Source organism: Antedon bifida, chromosome 9 (genome assembly GCF_963402885.1).
Source record: "Antedon bifida chromosome 9, ecAntBifi1.1, whole genome shotgun sequence".
NCBI lineage: Eukaryota > Metazoa > Echinodermata > Crinoidea > Comatulida > Antedonidae > Antedon > Antedon bifida.
Window position 1 is genome coordinate 11,102,061 of NC_136234.1, and position 21,490 is coordinate 11,123,550.

At 31.6% G+C, this 21,490-nt stretch overlaps 2 protein-coding genes across 2 annotated transcripts in view; one reads left to right on the forward strand and one right to left on the reverse strand.

The window, feature by feature from the left end:
* The window catches only part of LOC144852719 (uncharacterized), a 100,648-nt gene extending 90,221 nt beyond the window's left edge, over positions 1-10,427 (reverse strand). Inside the window, exons 1-5 of the mRNA XM_078710674.1 lie at positions 10,315-10,427; positions 9,860-9,912; positions 4,993-5,157; positions 4,659-4,804; positions 4,233-4,336 (exon numbers count right to left, since the gene is read on the reverse strand). Of these exons, the coding sequence (XP_078566800.1) occupies positions 4,233-4,336; positions 4,659-4,804; positions 4,993-5,157; positions 9,860-9,912; positions 10,315-10,333 (487 nt within the window). The 5' untranslated portion in view covers positions 10,334-10,427. The remainder of the gene's footprint in view (positions 1-4,232; positions 4,337-4,658; positions 4,805-4,992; positions 5,158-9,859; positions 9,913-10,314) is intronic.
* Positions 10,428-17,492: 7,065 nt separating this feature from the next.
* LOC144852946 (carbohydrate sulfotransferase 11-like) lies at positions 17,493-21,217 on the forward strand. Its single transcript, XM_078711001.1, has 3 exons — positions 17,493-17,617; positions 17,732-17,793; positions 20,351-21,217. Exons 1-3 carry the CDS (start codon positions 17,524-17,526, stop codon positions 21,215-21,217), a joined length of 1,023 nt encoding a protein of 340 aa, XP_078567127.1. The 5' UTR covers positions 17,493-17,523.
* Positions 21,218-21,490: the final 273 nt, after the last annotated feature.

Consider the following 21,490-nt stretch of genomic DNA (forward strand, 5'->3'; position numbering starts at 1 on the left):
TGAGGAAATCTGTGAGAATGAGAAAAAGCCGCCCCAACCAAGATTCAAACACGGAACCTTCTGCTTGATATGCAGATGTCCTAACCATTAGACCACTGGCTATGGTATTGTTCAAACAAGATTGGATAGCGACTCTTTAACATTCTCAGCGTGGTACGGCAGAACAGCACTAGTCCCTCAATTGTACGCATGCACAACAGAGATCAAACTGATAGAAATATATTTGTATATATATATAAACACAGCAGGCAAAGAACATTAATTCTAAACCACCCGGTGATATACTTAAATTTAATTAATTAATGTGAAACGATAAAGATGAGAAAATCTGTGATAATGATAAAAAGTCGCCCCAACCCAGACTCGTACTCGGACCATATATATATATATATATATATATATTTTTTTGTCTTACGTGGGTTCATCCCACTTTTATTTCCATAAATACATATACATTGTACAGTACATTTCTGTTGTACATCACTTTATATGTTCTGCGACCCATTGTGTTTTTAAATTACGTTCACATATTAACTTATATACTTATGTATATATATTTTTGCTTCAAATTCAATAATACATAAATTTGGCAGCTAGCCAAAAAATGCATTAGATATGAGTACATGTGTTATTATAGAAGTGTATGATTTGTAATGTTTCAAAAGAGCAAAAGAATTGAATATTCAAAGACAGCTTACATTATTGCTCTTTAAGTGGATACATATATCAAAATGAAATAAACGTTTGTCACAACTGGTCAGGATACGTTCACTTATCTATTTTTTATAGTATTCGTTAATTGATTGGATTGTCCATAATACATTTGAAGTTATGACAAAATCCCACTTTGGCTTGCAATCACATTTACATCAGAATTAGTAACAGTTCAATTTAAAGTATAGTCTACAGAAATAAGCAAAACAAAATACGAAAAATATATATTATACAAATAATGTTGTGAGTGCAATGGTACAAATAATTTCATGAGGTTAAAATATAACAATTTTTCTAGCCTAGCCTCTTGTCACATGTGGTTGCTCTCTTACTGTACAAAAAGAAACGCACAAACGAAATTGTAGCTGTATGTTGATTGTATAACACTGCACTCTCTGGGAGCATCTAATATTTAATATCATGTGACCCACAATATTTTAATGAAATGACAAGAATCTACTATTAAAGTTGTATTATAAAATATAATAATCATCATCTGTACATTCATTGAATGTTTGTTGTTCAATAAATCATTACCAACAATTTCATTGTTTGTAGCCTATCCATAAATGTATTATTATTATTATTAAAGCCACATTCCTACGTTTTTTCCATATAATTTTACAAACTGCATTTTATGCAAATTTAAATACTATATGGGCTTATTGCGATAATGTTTTTTGTCTTTAAATGGTAAAATGTGAGTCGATTTTTATAATTTAAGAGGTCCGCATTGTATTGCGAGCAGATTGATATTTTTGCTTTGCTTCTGTGATGCACCCACTTTCGATCGATCGCAAAAGCAGAACAAATGGAAGAACCGACGTAACTTTAAAAAAAAAAATACCAGGTTTTTCCCAATTTGTGTTAATGTATTTTGCTAAAGAAAAAAAGACAACTAGACAATGGCACTAGGCTATAGGGTCTTATGTTACAATCTACAAACTATGACTTAACTAAGCCTAGCTAGGCCTAAGACCGTCCATGAGACGACATACAATGTGAGCTATTTAGGTAGTTCATTATTTTTCTCTCTTTATCATAATTACCATGAAACGTACATTTAAGATAAGGAATGACCTGGTTTAATGTTTTTAAAGTAAATTATATTGCATTATGTTTACAAAATGTCAACAATTGTAGGGAAAGCGTCTTTATTACAACAATATAGAAGTACTGTATAGTGCATTATGATAGCCTCAAAGCGCTTAACAATAAATAAAATTATGAAAATTACAAGTCAAAAAGGTTATCAACATCATTTTTTTTCTATTACTATCGATAATCATCCATCAACAAAACATAAAGATTATCCATAAAATAGTTATTCAAGTAAAAACTCATTATTCACTCTTTTAAACAGAGATAATTGCACAAATTGTTAACCGGCTTCCTTCACGATACAGTAGGCCTAATATCCTTATATCTAGGGACATTTATTTATTAGTGAAAGACAGTAATATATTATTATAAGTAACTTGGATTGAAATAAAGAAATGTTACGGATTTATGTATTTATAGATTTGCTTTTATGCTATAAAATATTTACAACTAAATGCAATAATACATTCCCTAGGTCCTCATTCCCTCTACTGCAGCAGGAGAATTTGTAGTGTCTTTAATATTCAGGTGGAATCTGAAAACAAATGTAATGCTAATTGTGGATATACACAATATCAATGAGAAAAACTGAAAGTCATAAGATTGAAAGTAATAAGAATGAAAGACATAAGATTGAATAACATAGATTGAAAGTCACAAGATTGAAAGACATATTTTAATATTTACTGTATGAAAGATTATCAACCCTAAATTCATTTTTTTGAAATAAATTAAGAAAATATAATTTTGGGGCAGGATTTCACAACACAGCATTTAATCACATGGTTAAACATGTTTTTATTTCTTGAAAACAAATACTTTATTTATTTATTTATTATTAGGCCGAATTTTGAACAACGGTTGACAAGAACCATATAATATATTTTCCATGGCCTTAAAAAAGTAGTACATATAGTACACTTATGTCATTAACTATGTAGAATCTTTAATGAAGGATTCATGACAAGAAATTGTACGTAAATTGCAGCAAGCTGTAGAAACTATGAAAGAATGCACCGATTAAACATGTTTGTTTATAGTTTATTCATGCAGAAAGAGCAGTTTGACACGCCATAAAGTCAGTTTTTGAACGTAGGTGTTTGGCATCCTTAAGATATGAATTATTCATTGATATTGTTACATTTAAAGTGCAAAAAGGTTTGTTGATAAACACGCACACACATTTAATTATAGAATATACACATAATCAACTAAATTTTTAATTAGATTGCGTATACTTAATTTCTGCCTTAGGATAAAATTTAAATATGATTTCTTATACATAATACTGTTCGAAGTTTGTATTTTCTTACTGTCTCCATAAATATTACATAAAAGTAAAATAAATTTATGGCTCTAAAAAACAGGACCATAATTATGTAAAACAGGTCCAATATCTATACCTGATTTGTTTTTATCCTGTATAAATATGATTTTAAATAAAAATACACAAAGAGCCAGCATGCTTTGTGATGCTGGAGTCCATTATATGTATTGACAGATACCGTTTCAACAGCCCAACGTAACCAGATTAGTTACTTTCAAATAATAAAGAATTTACAGCCCACACCGAATATAATTTCCAAATTTGCAGTACATACCAATATTTAACATATATATTGTTTGTTTTTATTGATTTCCACACAATATGCCTATGGGATTCCGTAAAACACTCTGAAACATGGAGATATCCTTGTTTCACAGTCAAGCGTTTGTAAAGTGTAAAACTACTAGAAAATATGAATGGAGAAAATGCCTAGAGCCAAATATAGTAGATTCATTGCTTGGAGCAATCGTAGAAACATACCTTGAGCATAATTACAAAATAACGAAAGTAGGACAAATTTAAAAATCAAAATCAATTCTTTGGTTAGATATTAAAATCTTGGTGCAGGATAAATAAATCTTTATTGATATGGTTAAAGATGAAAAAAATTACTAAAACCTAAAATACTGAAAAAAAAATATAATAATGCTTTGAGAGAATTTTTGTACAGTAGTTTTTATGCAAGTTGTTGTTATTGCATGCATCCACAGATGGGGTATTGTGGGAAGGTTTTAAACTACATTTAAAGGGGTGGAGGTTAGAGATGGGTACCTGCCTTGGGTGTATATTTACTTTAAGTTTATTTTAGGTTTATATTTAATAACTAAGGAATAAGTATATTTTCAAAAACAACAAAAGAAGAGGTTATATAGCAACATTTTAAAAAGTGTCAAAATCATTTTAAAGGAAATACAAAAATGTTTAATACTTAAAAATGGTATCTGGAATATCTGCCTTCATTCAAAAGTAATCATGCAAACAGCTATCTTTTACATGTGCTAATCTGATCACTAAATTTATTTATTTTCAAAGATTTGAGGAGTACATTATTACATTTTTTTCATAATTGAATAAAAATTAGAAATCTTACTGAGTGTTGATATATCAAGTTTGTCTTCTGGAATATCTAAATCCAAGTCACACACTTTTTCTTTTCTGTCGTCTGCTTCATAATTTTTCTTTAATTGCTTCTTTCTGAATGTGGATAAAAGACTCATAACAAGAATGATGACACTTACAATTTCAAGAATTTATTTCATTTTTTAGGAAACCAAAGTTAATTATTCCTATTTTTGAATGTTTATGTTTTTTGCTGTATCGGTTTTTCGATTGTAGAGTAACATGAGTGGAGCAAGAAAGGCACAGTTTATGCCTTTGAGTAATCTAAGGTGGAGGGTGGTTGACACAGATATTTCACGAAAAATATGAAAATTGCATTTAATAACACTCCATGTTCTAAAAATAAGGTTTAAAAATGGCTACCAACAGAGGTTGATTGGTTTGTGTGATGAAATACCTTAATACATCAGAGATACAGCCATCTTGTGTTAGCTCATCTATCAGTACTGTTCGTTCATACTGAAGATGCTCTACCTGCTCGCATAGTTGTTGTGTGGTGGCACTGTTTTCTTGAACTTTCGATATTACTTCTTTCATTTCACTCTAAAAAAAATCAAAACCACTTTTAAATCATCTGTGACAATTTACATAAATAAACAGAAGATAAATATAAAAAAAGTTAAATAAAAATTACTATGACGACTAGTTATTTACTTATAATAACAAAATACAACATGGATTGAGCAAATCTTTTTAAAATATTAAAAAATAAATTTCTGTTATAGGCCTACCTTGATTTCTTTTATAGCACTAGTGAGCTCTGCTAATTGACTGTTAACATCTTCTTTATGCTCCTTTACTTGATCATGGAGGGCTATATCTTCACTTTGAATCACTGATAACTCTTGCATTGCACTCACAAATCCATCTTTCATTTCCTGAACTAAATATGTCAGCTAAAAAAAACCAAAAAAAATCGTCAACTTATATCAATCGACCTTCAATTACATAATTATGGCACAGGCATTTTTCAAAATATTCATAAATTGAGGAAGGGTTAAGTGCTCTGCACTTTCTTTCTGGCTGTTTGGCTATTTAATACTGAAAGTTGTAAGTTTTAAATGTCATTATTGATCATTTAAAGAAACTGTTTTATACATTGTGAAATCATAAGAAAATAGCGATTTATCGCATTTTCAATAATATCTTAAATGTTATCATATAATATATTATATTCATTGTTTAAGCAATTAACAAATCATATTAATGCCAATATCGATAAGCCTAACCTTTAAAACTACTGTCATCCCCATTATATAAAAGGCATTGTTGCTTAGATCAGACGAGGGGGAGGTGATTGAATGTCCTTTTGGAGCCAAGATGCCATGCACTCGATAAAAAATACAATAGTTTTACGTTCTATGTCATGATGCATTAGAATATCAATTTTTCTGCAGATGTCTGCCATTTTTTTTATCAATCAGCATTTTTTATCTACAGGCCTAGTATAAAAATGAAGGCGACTCTGTCCATGTGACCTGAGCTGGCCACCTTTCAAAGTCAAATCTTTTTTCTTACTATGATTTGTACGATAAGCTCAGTACATGAACACATTTGTAATTTGAAAGTAATTCAGGGTGTTTGTGAGGTATGGCTGACAGCATGGAGGTATTATACCTCCATGGCTGACAGGCTAGTGACCTGAAGGTGGCTATAGTTCACAAAGTGTTGTCAATGTGCTGAAAATTTACTACAACATTACGTCACAATGCAAAAAACATCTGACTTAACACAGTAGCTCCCTGAAAAAAGTTATAATATCACTTCTAATGTATTTTCAGTAAAAATGTTCAATGCAAATTTGGCCAAAGAAGTGTGTTGTAATGTACACAAAGCATGTGCAAGAGTGTGCTCTTTTAAGGTTGTTTTGTATCTGCGATTGCAAAATGTACTGTATGTAATCCAGAAACGAATTTAATCAAAATATTGGATGTCATTTTTTATAGAGCATTATTGTTGTTTCAGGCTATTAGGAGCTTCGCATGATTACCCTGTAATTTAAGCCAAAATTCTTCATAGTACAAACTCAGCTTTGCATTATTCTTACAATATATTAATGTACATAACAACTTTATGTGGGATGAGATACAGTAATGTGGATACCATGATATGGCCATCATACTTTAAATTCATAGTAGGCTTTATAATAAATTGGGACGATTGTCGACTCAGTACCCAGATCGCCTTGACCATGTGTGTGTGGTGTGCCTGACCAAAACATGAATAGTCTCTGCGCAGGCAGCTCTGGCTCTCGAGTTTGGCCCTGGCGGTAATCGACTGGCTCAGGCTTCCTTGCCAGCTTCATGCCAGCTTCATGCCACATTCCATTCTGCTGTCTCCATTAACGGTCTGCAAGAGACTCAATTTGCAAAGTGTTTCCGGTGTCACCCTTCATTGTAGCTCACATTCATGGTCCGTGGTTCCCAATTTTGCATATATAAATTTTGCCAACATCCAATTATACTATTAAATTATTATTAAAACAATTATTATATAGCCTAAAATTGCAATTTTTGTTATAAATATATACAAAAAAAACGGCAGTAATGGCATGCACCATGTATTTCATAAAAATGATGATTGTTGCCATAAATATGAATATTATTATATATAGCAGTTGTGTTGCAGCTGTTATGAATTAGTTATTAATATTCCTGAAATATATGACTAGTTTGTTTATTATTTATCGATACATCTCACCAATTCTGAAATTACATCATTTATCAGTTATCCACCGTAAAAGCACAGGGCTTAAATGACTATGATGCCTTATTTGATCGGGGAACTTATTTAACTAGTATAGTAAGTATTTTTTTTATGTGGCCTTACAGTACTTAAAATTGTGTTTGAACTGAACTTGGTAGATGTGATTGGTATGAATTGATTGATGGAGAGGAAATGAATCGAACATGGGTGAATACAAATATGCCTTTCTTACTGTTTAATATATGTGTTAGCTTGGTTAAACTATTTCTTATTTTGTCCACTACTATTTCACTTTCTTTTACAACATTTTTAATATCGGCCTATATTGTAATTTTATAATGAAAAATAATCATAAAATTGTTTTTGCCAAAGGAATGTCAAATTTTCAGTTTATAGACAAACATATTGAAATAGTAGAAAGATGTACAAAAATATGAGATGAGATTAAAAGTAAGAAATAACTTCAATGGTAGAATTTATCTAATTGAGTATTATATAAGATTGAATACATCTATAAATATGCTTTAAATATTGATGAAGAGTACAAAACAACTATTTCCGTTATTGTATCTAACGCTTGATGTTCAACGTGATCACGCAGATGTCGGGAAATGACATGATTTCAGTCATGAACGAGCGCTAATGAGCCAATCAGTCAATTTCTAAGACCGATTCAATTACACACTTCTTACGAAAACGTTATTGATTACTAAACATTAACGTTGTATATAAAAATCAGCTATTGTAAATGTGTACAATAGAAATAACATCAAAACAAAAGTAATCTTTTCATTAAAGTTCAAAGCATTTACCTTTTCTGTTTTACAAAAATGTGTCATTGTATTTAATTATAACACATGCTACTGCAGTTTAATGGCCAACTTGCATACTAAACACAGGATAATTTATATATTGTCCCAATTTGTTTACAATTTTTTGTTGAGTATGCTTTGTTAATGTCACCTAATAGTTATTCATTTTGAAAAAAAATTGAATTAAAAAAATATTACACTTAAAAACCAATTTTTAAAGAAAAAAAAGTTCAATTGGAAAATGGTTTTTAGTTAAATTTCACCATTTATTTTGTTTTTTAATAGTGAAATTATTTTTTCCAATTTTTGTCTGCAACAATGAATAACATTGAAAAATAACATATTCAAAGTTTGATTTTTTCTTGTTTTGGGGGACAATCTTGATATTTAAAATGGTTTTTATGTTATTGTCAAAAGAGTGTTGAAACGCGTCAAATAAAAATGGGTTTCAATTTCATTTTACATTTTAACAATATGTTTAACTGTGTTTTATATATAGACTAGCAATATATCTTTATACTCACCAACCTTCGCCCCTCTGCAATCACACCCCAAACTGATTTAGAAAAAAATTTATCCTCCCATTACAAATTTCAATTATGAATTTTATATGTCGTGCGATAACAACTCGCACATGAATTTTATATGTCGTGCGATAAACGACTCGCACATGAATTTTATATGTCGTGCGATAACGACTCGCACATGAATTTTTATATGTCGTGCGATAACGACTCGCACATGAATTTTATATGTCGTGCGATAAAGACTCGCACATGAATTTTATATGTCGTGCGATAACGACTCGCACATGAATTTTATATGTCGTGCGATAACGACTCGCAAATGCGATAACATTAAGTTGAAGACAATTTTCCCTCCCTCCCGCCCAATATTATGACACTTATGGCAATAGGGCTATTTTTCTCTGAGCATCCCTGTTGTGCTTACTTAGAATTGGAAAATTATTGCTATATAACTTATATTTGCTTATGACTTTTATGTGCAGTTTTACATGGGTGAATGTTCATTTACTAATTAAAACTATTTAAGCCAGAACTTATGTTGTATGCGTCTTTATTTATTATTCTATGAGTTTGTTAATTGCCACAGTCTCCGAGTAGCAAAAAAAAATATGTTTGCCTCTTAAAAGAAATGAACCTGCAACCGCCCATTGACAATGTGTACATCTTAACCATTAGACCTAAGTTCAAATAACTATCACACAATATTATTATAATACCATAGAACAGTTTGATTGATAAAATTATGATTATTTTTATATCATCAGGAAGGAGTGATCACTTTTCTCTGGATTACACTATCTCCAGCTGCTTAGAAATTTGTTTTCAAAAGGAAAAAAAAATATTTGCTCATACTTAATGAAGAATTTCAAACACAGACATAAATATAGATGAACTACATTTTAAATGTCAGTTGCAATTACAAATGTGCAATACAAATTCTCATTTAAAATTTATTTGTTTTTCTGCTTCATTTCAGCAAATTTCAATTTTTGGAATGTCATTTTTATAATTAGAAAATACAGAGAGAGAGTACCAACATAGTTTTTTTAACATCAGTTAATTCCAAAATTTAGTACAAGTTAAAAAAGACAGAGTCGAATATTACTAGATTTTTAAATTTTTATTCCTAATAAAAATTTTTTTTCACTGATAATCTAAAATGTTTTGATGTTATTTACATGTTTGATGTTTTAAAATATTAAACCACTAATTTAATTTCAGGGCTTGAAATTTACTTTTTTTTAATCCACTAGCAAACCTTTGCTAGTTGTAAAAATCTTACGGTACCTAGCAAAATAAAAAACTCAAATAAATGTGTTGATAAAACAAATTGAATTGGCAGATCAAGCCTTGTGTACCCTTGCTTAACTTTTTATTAAAATTGCAAGCAGCAAACATTAACAAGCATGGATAGTGCTATTTATTATTTTTTATTCATCGTTTGTTGTAAATGTTTTGTTTCTGTCTTTTGTAATGGCGTGCAACGTTGTTTACAAGCTTGTATTGTATAAATTGTAATTTTGTTGCTATTTTGATGAACATGCATAAATTACCTGTACAATTTGTTCAGCAAATTCTTCTCTAGTCGGTCCATCTTCAGATTTTCCTGGAAAATAAAATAATTTACAATTATATATAATCATTTTTATCATAGGTTGCAAAATCCTGCGTATATAAATCCAATTATACTGTCAATAATACAATAATATTAAAACAAATATCCGCTTTAATATATATATATATATTTATTTGTCCCAGTACTTTCACTTGTACTGATGAAGAGCTTTTCTGGCTGTTTTACTTTATCGTTTTGATTTAGCTTTTTACTTTTTTTTTGTATCTCCATTGAGATCCAGCCACTGATACCCACAGCATTGTCATTTTTTCAGTAATTTGCCTTTGGATTTATATACATATTCATATATATCTTATATCCATTGTATTTGGTATTATTATTCAGCAGAAAGACACACTTTCTGTTGAAAATGAAAGCAAAAGTTTTACTGACCTCTAGTTGGCGAATCCATTTGTCAGGATGATCATCTAAAGGACATACAATAGTCAAATGAAAAAGTCTATGCTCCAGTTACATCTTGAAACATTCGATCATTCAATTTTTAATAGTGTTTGCTTCCGTCTATCAAAATAAATTGAGGTGAAATAAAATGATAAATCAGATTAGGAAAAGGAAACTATATAGGTCTAATTTAATAATAGAATAATTTATTATTTTGTTTTCTATATTTACAATGGTATGAAAATATATATATATATAAATATGATAATTCTTATTTCTTTCTGTTTAAAAGATATTGTGCATTGTAAAATTGACTTATATAGATAAATATAGGGTAGTTAGGTGTAGGCAATTTTGTTTTTTCCAATTAAAAAAGAAAAAGCTCTACCACTAATTTGCTTTTATTCAGTATTTTAAATAATGTTAAATGGTTTAATTTTTGGAAAACCAAAGTTTTTTTTTTCATCTTTTTTATTCTTGAATTTTTTTTTCTTTCAAATAAATACAAATGTCTAGAGTAAATATATTTTTAGGGTCGGTTGAGTTACGCCAACTTAGGCCTAAGGGTTTTTTTGCCTTATTATAATTCTTGCTTTATTACTGCTCTTTTCTCTAATCTACTATTTGCACTATACTAATATTCTGCGCCTGAAGGAAAGATGTAAAGCAGTTTTGAATGACTGAAATAATACTGCACAAATGCCTTAGAGTGTCTGATGTATGTGAATATAGATTGAAGCTAAAGTTCATAACAACTTTAAGATTATGTCTATGAGATATTCCTAATGCTGCACTGCTATAACAATTAACAATGTTGAACTTATTACATTACATGTAGGAGTATTCTTACAAACTTCCTACATGGTTATAGCATATAAGCACAAAATATTTGAGACATTCCACTTTTTATTTCCTTTTGGAAACGACAACAAATACACTACAGCCAAGAGATGATGCATTTACTTGATGGATAGCACATATTTATGAGAGACATCCTAATATATAATATATCAATTTTGATTTTTCTTAATGACAGTCAAATGTGTAAGCAAGTTAAATGTGCATATACAGTATAGACCATCTTTAATTTACCAAATATCTGATAAAGAATGCATTTGATTTCAGGTAGAAGATGCCCTTGTAAACCTAATAAAATCTAATAATCTCACATGATAATTAATTTAAAATTAACAAAGGTAGATTTAACTTCCAAGGTGTATAATATAGGTGCTTAATTATTTACAGGTATTACATATTCCCAATTCAAGGTTAAAGTATAAATAGAATGACTTTATCAAAAGAAAACAATAGTTGTATACTGATCAATAGATTGTAATTTGGTAAAAGAAAAACATCCCATCAGCTAACGCAGGGACGCAGCCAGTGTTGGGGGGGGGGGGGGGGGTTGTCACAGGGGTCCTGACCCCTTCTTTTTTTTAGGAAAAATAAATAAAAACATGAGACAACAATACAGATCAAATCATCCTGGAGACACTGTGGAAGATTACTACCGAGCAGTATTACCAAATCAACTTCTTGATCATTTACAAACCGAGTTAAAAACCCGTTTTTCTGCCGATAACAGGCCATGCTTTAAAATATTTGGCGTAGCACCCGAGTCTATCGTGAAGTGTAATGTTTAAGAACTTGAGGAACTTGAATTTGGTACGATGATCTGCCAAGACATCTTCATTCCGAGCTTCAGTGATGGAAGCGACTGTGTAAAATTAGCGGATCCTGATATGTTCCCGAATGTTCGTGCACTTCTTCTAATCGCATGTGTAGGCCTACTGCCCGTAACGTCTGCTGAAGCTGAGCGGAGTTTTTCGACTTTATGGAGAACGAAAACATGTTTGCGAAATCACATGTCCTATGAGCAGCTTTCGGGATTGTGCCTCATGAACATACACTTTAACATGAAAATTAATACAGAGAATGTCATTCGCGAATTCTGTCTCCAAAAGCCAAGAAGAATGTTCCAAACTTATTGTTTAAAGATGCATCACGCGATGTCTAGAGCGTCGTTATAGTAACTAACTTAAAATGTATGATAATAATTTAGAAGTTAGTTATTAGATTATGTATAAGCTATCACCTATACTATACATTCGAACAAAATAGGTATATTTTTAAACAAAATATTGTATGTACAGGCGATAAATATGTTAGTGTAATCATGGAGGTATACCTCCATGGTGTAATGCGTATAATACGGATGGATATGATAAGCGTCTCGCATACACACAGAGCCAAGATAGCTTCTTGGACTTGCACAGTGTATGAACTCTACCTTACAGTTCTCATTTAATAATATCACTCCATGCTATCATTCTAATTTCTTTTTTCAAACTTTTGCATCTCTATGTTCATTCCATGCAACTTTTGTATTGGTGAAAAGGGAGGAATTCAAATAATTCCTTCTCTGAGTTTACAGCCTCTCTACCCAAATCAACAAACAAGCAAGAAAAAAAGTGTTTGTAGGGTCTGTGGCAGCCTGAAATATAAAAATGTTCTGTAATGAAAATGAGAGTTGATTTTTGTTTTCTTTGTTGCAGTTTATTAGTATTAACATTGTCATATTTGTGTGTGCGTAAACCGATTCAAATGATCTTGATTGCCCTAGACCGCCAAAGCTTCCAGGGGGCTTCGCCCCTTGTACCCCAACCAGGGGCCCTTGGCGGCTCCCTGGCCCCCAGCCCATGGTTGCTCACTTCGCTTGCAAAATACTCACATTTTGGTTGACCCCCACTTTATTTCTTTGCTGGCTGCGCCCCTGTAACGGTTAGCCGTATCCTGGCAGAAATTGCCCTGTCTGTATTCTAAAGTTTTTCGATCCTAATCAGGTTATATATTTTATCGAAAATAATTTAGTTGTAACCAAGTTTGAAATTTCACATCGAACCCCTGTGAAACACCTGAAAGAAAAACACACAAACGAGAGGCCAGTTTTTTTGTTGTGAGATGTAGTTTATCTTTGTTATCTGCAAACATTACAAATTAAATATCTAAGTTAATCTATACCTTGTAAAAATTCACACTTACACCTACAATCGGACCATTACACACATGAAAATAACACGGTAGGTTCTCCCTGGAGATTTTTAATTCAATTTGTTAAGCGATGTGCAACATAATTATTCTATGGAGAATATGGATTCCTAATTGAAGATTCTTAGATGAAGTGTGAAATTTGTCATGTAGCAAACTAATTAATAGGTAATCCTATTGGGTAGGTGTGATATTTGTAGTAAAATATATACAATATATCTTTTTTTAAATGAAACTCTGTTTAGTCAGCATAAAAAAATAATTTGTAATAAAGATTTTTATATAAGAACCATATACTGTAGTAGGTACCTATACAAAAACAAAATGTAAAAACTTGCTCATAGTTATTTTATGTTTTTTAAAAGTGATTTGTAAATGTTAACAAGTTCATTAAAAAACACATTTAGTGTTTACCCACCAGTAAAAATGACACAAATAATTTAATAAAAATAGAAATGATAAAAAAAACACTTTCATTAATAATAGATAGTTAAAAATCCGATTTAGGTTAAATTTTTCTTCAGTCATGACAACAAAACTAGTATTTACCTGGATGAATGAAAATTTAAGTTAATCATGATTCTTCATCCTACTTTGTGCAAATTAACATTAAAAAAATGCAACTCTTGATGCAGGTTCATATTAGTTGGTCATGATCAACAAACTTAATCATGATGCTTTATCATGCTTTTAACAAAATTAACATTCTCAAGAAGCCCAGACCATTAAACTAACCGAAGGTTGACACTATTGCTTGTGGTACAAACACAGTAGCTGTAACAATTCATACAAAGCATTGTCAATATCCAGAATTTGTAAATATTGTGCCACTGTTGTGAATAAAATGCCTACAGCAAGAAAATTTTCTTTATAAAGTAAATATTTAACAGGTACCCATAGCAAAAATCATTGTCAATGGTACTTAGGTCTACAGTAGCGTAGCAGAATACAGTAGCCTATGTCAAGACTTTTTACAATCTGAGAAGGTAAACTTCCTGAAAATTAAAAGAAACTTTTAAATTTACTAATTAATATTTTATAGTTTTTTAGAAATAAATAATATCCATGTCAAAAGTAATTCCTAATTTAATTGTTGCGGTCAAAATGGGGAAATCTCCCATATAGCTTTCCCTGTCCCTGGATCGGCTGCTTTGGTTATTGTAACAATTCCCATTGATGAGTGACTTCACTTTCTTTAGTCTAAGGTTGTAATAATTATGTTTTTTCATGAACTTTTCCAATAACACCATAACAATCATAATCAAATATTGATGTTGACATTTCTTTCTTTTAGGAAGTTGCAATGTAACATGAAAATTGTGTTCTAATTGTAATTTTAAAAAAATTGTTGAAATAAATTTTTATTTAGATGATTTTATTTGGTTGTTAGAATGTTGGTATTCTATTTTTATCTGTTAAGTTTAATTTGAACAAACTCCAATAATTTCAATTTTGTGTGTGTGTGCTTGATATGAAAATAAAATAATCATCATGACACAAGTGTGATTTCTAAAGTATGCATGAAATAATTACACATGAAATTATCTAATAAGATACAGTTCACTTCTATTACAGACATAGTGAGGGATAAACCTTCATTCTGTGCTGACAACATTGTTGACATTGTGAACGGACAGGCCACCCTTTTAACTGTGTTTAAGTTTGTTAAGACTTGAGGCTTAATAAAATCAATACAGTATATTGAATAAAAAGATAACACTGGATGGATATTTGAAGAAGAAGGAGGCTAATTATCCTATTGCAGGTAGGCCTAAGTATTATTATGTTGTATTTTTACTTACAATGCATACATGTTTTTTGGGGATAGAGAAGTAGACAAACCGTTTGTGAAAAAGGTATACACAGAGGTTTCTAAAAAAATGGAAAGTCGATTTTTTGACTCCTTAACATTTTTATGATGATCAATGATGAATGAACAAAATATTTGCAATGTGGAGCTACATATTTCTAGGATGAATTATTGAGAAAGCAAGCTTATTTTATGATAAGCTAATCTATCTGACCTAAAGGTAGTTTTAGAGTTCTCTCAAACAAACAAAATCTGGGGAACATTGGCCCCTGTATACAACAGTACCATTGAATTTGTAGGCCTACTGTTATTAACAAAATGAAATTGATGAAGTACCCTTTATGAACCGTCATGTCGCCAAATTTAAAACTAAGCAGTAGGCTAGTATGCTACCTCCTCAAGAATTTACTTAAAAATTTGGATGGCAAGGGTTTCAGTGAAATTAATGGTGACGAGAAAACACATCATTGACAAAAACAATTCTGATCAATTCGGATCACGCGCCTATTAATTAAAACATAAGCGTTGTGAATAAAACAGTGGATTGTGAACCTTTCCGAAAGCAACAAAGATAGTAAATATTTCCAGTAGTACCGCATATTCCTCGAATCATCACATTCACATCACACATCCTCCTCATTCCGCTTCCAGTTCCACACACCTGTCTCCGCATCAACTAAAAATCTCTACCATGTACGTTAATTACTAGTAGTGCACTCTACCCCTTCGAGAACTTACCTTTCAAGAACAAAATAAACGTTCTATTCAAATAAAATCACAGTTTTGAGCGAAAGTATATTATTGATTGTAAGGTACAGCTTTCAGCATCAAATCGATATAGACTTGCTCATCTGTGAAGACCAAAGCAATCAAATCTAACAGCATAATCTTCAGCTTAGCTTTGATGAATAGATGACAAAATCCTCATCAAAATGATGCCGATGATGAAAAACTACAGGCGGCGACATCTACGTTTGTGCCAAGTTCTTCTTCACTTTTTGCTAGTTGTGTTTTAGACAGTCTCGCAATGTTTGAATGTAATACAAACAAGGCCAACAGCCATAAGTCGCGTGCTAAAACGCATAGTGATACCGGACCGACCGACCGACCGACCGACAGACCGACAGACCGACCGACCGACCGACCGACATAGTGAACTATAGAGTCGCGTCCACGCGACTAAAAATACAAGAATGTCTCTTTTTTCGTTGTAACCAGGAGAAAAATAAGTTAGGAAATTCAGTGGTGAAACGAGTTAAAACATTCTAGTTAAAACCAGTTGAATTTGGTTAAACATTCTAGAACCAGTTGAATTTGTTGGTTTTAACTGGAATTTGGTTACTGGTAGGCCTAGTAACTGATTTATTACAGGTAAACACTTACACTGTCGTTTTCTATATTTACTGTATCTAATTAGGCCTCCGGTGGCCTATGTTTGTTTCCGCGTTTGCAATTTTGTTTGCACAGCATTCTGTTCTGTATTCGTAATGTTTCAAGTACAGTTTTAACTTAACGATCCTGTAAAAAAGCATAAATTTCACAACTCTAAAATTAAAAGTCTGGCGTTGAGAAAATATCGCAATGATATCGACAATGATGTAGAAAGACAAAGATGAGAGAATTTGGGGATGAATGCAAGGTTGATGTAAAAGTGAACAACATTTGAAACAGTGCTCATATTCGGAACATGATCTCATAATCGCGTCGAGCATAGCTCATTGGCGAAAGTTCCATATTTTTTAGTTATATAAAAAAATTCCTCTGGCGGAAATCGAACCTGTGACCTCTCGCTTACAGGGCGAGTATCTTATCACTAGACCACAGAGCAATATATGGTATTATCACAGATTTTCACCCACCAGATACATTCTCTCATACAACAAACGCCATCACAATCATTGGAAGCTTAACTAGTCACAATAAATTCCAACATATTGTGCATATGTAAATCAATTATTGTGTAAACTACCGTCATTTACCGATTTTGAAATGAATGAGCTCAAATTAATAAGTCGATTCTGATTATCTGGCTGTTTCGCTGCTCTTTCAAAAATTAATTTATGTACTATTTGTATTACAACCCTGGTCACACGGGGTTTATTATATTATATTTATCCAATAATGTATAACACAAAAGAAATGGTTTCTAGAGATATTGAATTACCATATATGTTTGAATTGTAATCCATCTATGTAGTTGGATTACCTTACCGTTATTCTTAAATCACAGTTAAATACTATTTCTACATGCAGTAGTAGAACATTGCCCTCGTACGTAGAGGTAAAGGTGTTTTGATTCTCCATTTGCAAGACTTACTGGTGTGTATCGTTGCGCAAAAACAATGAAGAAAAACTTCAAGTTAGGCCTACTTCTATTTGGTTTCCTTGTGGCGTCTTGCTTTTGGGTTGGACACATACGGATGTTTTCAGTTAAAGGTAAAAATATCGTTTAAAATTTACAATGTAATTGGTTACCTTACAAACGAATAGGCCTATACCGTAGCGTTTGTGAACTATTGTATCATTAAGTGTTTGTACTTTGTCCAACAGAGAGCAAAAAACTTAAAGAGAATGTGATGTCAACTAACATGAATTCAAAAGCAAGAACACATGTGAGTTTTATGTAAATGTTACAGTATGGAAAGGATGGTAGCCAGAAAATGGCGCGGTCATTACAGCCTATTATTCAATTTCATTTTTTCATTAATTCATGCTTTGTTAATTTAAAAATCGTCCAACAATTTGTAACAGAGAACAATTGTATCTACGTAGCTTAATTTGGTCAGGCCCTAGTGTTTTTTATCAGTACAACATGCGGTATTATATTATTATAATGCACGCGAATATCCATCTGACATTACTGTGAAATCTCTAAGAAAAGTTTGCCAGTTAACGCACGAGGACACATTGCAACCTACACATAATACAAATGCTTGTGACCGCATACCTCTAGTCCTCACGTATCATCCTATGAATAAGAAGGTTATTAACATTGTCCGCGATAACTTTTCAATTTTGACTGAAGATAAATCCGCTACAAAAGATATTTTTCAAGAACCACCCATGATAGCTTACAGACGTGATCAAAGCATTAAAGACACTTTAGTTAAATCTAAATTACAAAACAAAGGTAATGAATTAACTGGAACATTCAAATGTAATAGAAATAGATGTTCGACATGTAATTACGTTTCATGTTCAAACCAAATAGTAGGACCTTCTGGTAATTATGTTATCACAGATCATATTACGTGCACCACTAGAAATCTAGTTTATTGTATTTCGTGTACTAAATGTAATATGCTTTATATTGGTGAAACTAAACGCAGGTTAGGTGATAGGTTTGTAGAACATTTAAGGTCTATTAAACTTAAGACTCCCGGATTACCTGTAGCCACCCATTTTTGTAATAATGAGCATTCCCTTTCGGATATTACAATTTCTGGTGTTAAGGTATGTAATGGTTCTGAGACATCTCGTAGAATTATAGAAGAAAGAATAATTGTAAAGCTTGGCACTCTTGCCCCTACCGGCATAAATGTACAATTTAGATCTTTTTAACATTAATTTTGCCAGAGACATTCACATATTAACAATTATTTACACTTGAAGCTTTTTTCTTTGTTTTAAATTTCCTGCTTTATAAGCAACCATTTCTGCTTTGTACCCCATAGCTTTTGGAGGTGTGCCTTTATAACTATGCCTTTTGTTTGTTAACATCTTTGATTGGCTGATTTGTTTTATTATGTAATTTTGTGACTTATATATGTTATCCTTTGTTACAATTCTCTTCACCTGATGATGGGCTATGCCCGAAACATGTCGTAAAAATAAATCTATATTGAGGCAGTTTTAACTTATTTGATCTTGATTTTTTTCTATATCCTGCCTATGCAGCTCTTTGATTTATATATATATATATATATATATATATATAAACACAAGAGGCAAAGAACATTAATTCTAAACCGCCCGGTGATATACTGAAATTTAATTAATTAATTTGAAACGATAAAGATGAGGAAATCTGTGAGAATGAGAAAAAGTCGCCCCAACCGAGACTCGAACTCGGACCGCCTGCTTGATATGCAGATGTCCTAACCATTAGACCACTGGGGTGGTGACCGCATACCTCTAGTCCTCACGTATCATCATAGGATGATACGTGATATGATATATATATATATATACATAGGTTATTATGTGACCGTATTGTCGAGTTTGGAGACCCAAAATTCCCCGATGTCGTTAATATTTTCCACTTAACAACCATTGTAATAATATGTGCCTGTAAAACATAGTGCATGTATACGAATTGATACTGTATCGAATGATCTCCTGTAGGTGGGCGATTTTTTTTAATATAACATATAATATAAAAACGCATCTTTGGTATTTTAAAATTGGTTGTGCCCTCTATTGCTTGGTCAAGCTTTAACTCCTCCATTTCAACTCCTCATGACTTCATGAACTGTCGATGTCACTACATTTTCTCACCAATTCTGTTCCTGTCTATAATTCAAACTTAGTTACGATGCGAAACTTTTAGGCTAATATGTCTAATAATAAGCGATCAAAACCCTCCTTTTAACAATGTCCTCATTGACGCAGAAACTACAGTAATGTTACTTTCTTGAGTAAGCTACACAAATTGAATATTTACGTTTTCTAATTAATGCATTTTTCTTCTACTTAGGTCTATCATTTTTTTAAACGTAAGGGTCTAGTTACTGTAGGCCTAAATCTTTATCATAATTTATTTTCTCTTCTAAGTCGCCCATTCAAAGTCGGCTCGTTACAAAGTCCCTACTTTTCAAAGTTATAGATTGTAGAATATATAACATATTTAAAAAGGTTTGATATTTTTAGGATATTTATTTTTCTCTTCTGGTTCAACTTCATTGATTTAGGTTCCATAACAAGTTCCCATTCACTTCATGCTTTTCACAGGAATGTGAAGAAATATTCTAGTAGTTCTACTCTATTAAATTTGTTGTATTTACCGGTATTAGGTCTACTACTATTTCACATTTATTCATCTTCTTTTCATACCGTATTTCACTTTATAAATACAAGTCACTTCAAGGTATTGATTATTGTATTAATATATTCTCAATCTTTTTGTGAATAAAAGCTCCTTTACAAATTTAATAATACATTGTTTTACAGGTGTACAAGACAGTCAACAGTGAAAAGGAAACAAGTGATAACTTTATGCAAAGATATTCACTTATCCATGCAAAAAGGATTAACCACACCAGGGAGATGTGTCGGTTTTATCGAGACAAAATTCCTAAACCAGAATACACTCCTCTTCTTTTAGTTAACGAGGAACACAAAATAGTTTATTGTCAAACACCAAAAGCAGGGACTGTGAGCTGGTGCAGAATTTTGTTGATTCTTGCAGGGTATAAGAACTACACGGAAGTAATGAATATGACCGCGCCGGAAGTTAGCTCAGCATGGAAAACAAATGTTACAATTTTTCAAAGATTTTCATATAAAAAGCAAAGGGAGATAATGGATACATACACAAAGTTTATGTTTGTAAGGCATCCATTTTCACGTTTATTATCAGCCTTTAACCAAAAACTAGGGCCACATTTACAGAGTTATGGTCGTTTCCAAGACATATTTAAACAAATTCTTAAAAATTTCAAATGGGATCACAACGACAAAAGCCAAACAGTGAAATTCAAAGACTTCCTAAATTTGGTCATAAATGGAAGTGCTCGCCATTCTTCTGATCATTGGCGGGAAATGTATACTGTCTGCTATCCATGTGATGTTCCTTATGACATCATAGGTTACTTTGAAGATATTGAAAATGATTCAAAATACATATTTAACCTTACGAATATTCATAATTTAAAATTTCCTCGATCTACTGGAGCTCATCTTACCAACAGTTCTTCTAAAGAAATATTAAGAAATGAATTTTCTTCCATTCCAATTCCTATATTGGGGGAACTATACAATAAATTTAAATACGACTTTACACTGTTTGGCTATGATATGCCTATAGCTATACCCTAATAATACAATACAATAATATGAATATTATGTTGTTGCTGCCAAACTATTATGGGACGCCACCAATATATTTATTCTCGGCTTTTCTGAATCTCGCATATGACATCATTATTGTTGATATATTATTCTTTATTTACGCAATTATTGTGGATCTTTATTACCTGTTTCGTTTCAAGATCAAATGTGTAAACCATAAACCTTTTTCCAAACCGTTGTATACAACACTAACCGTATGCAATGTCATCAAATACAACAGTGTCTTTGTGTATGCAAATA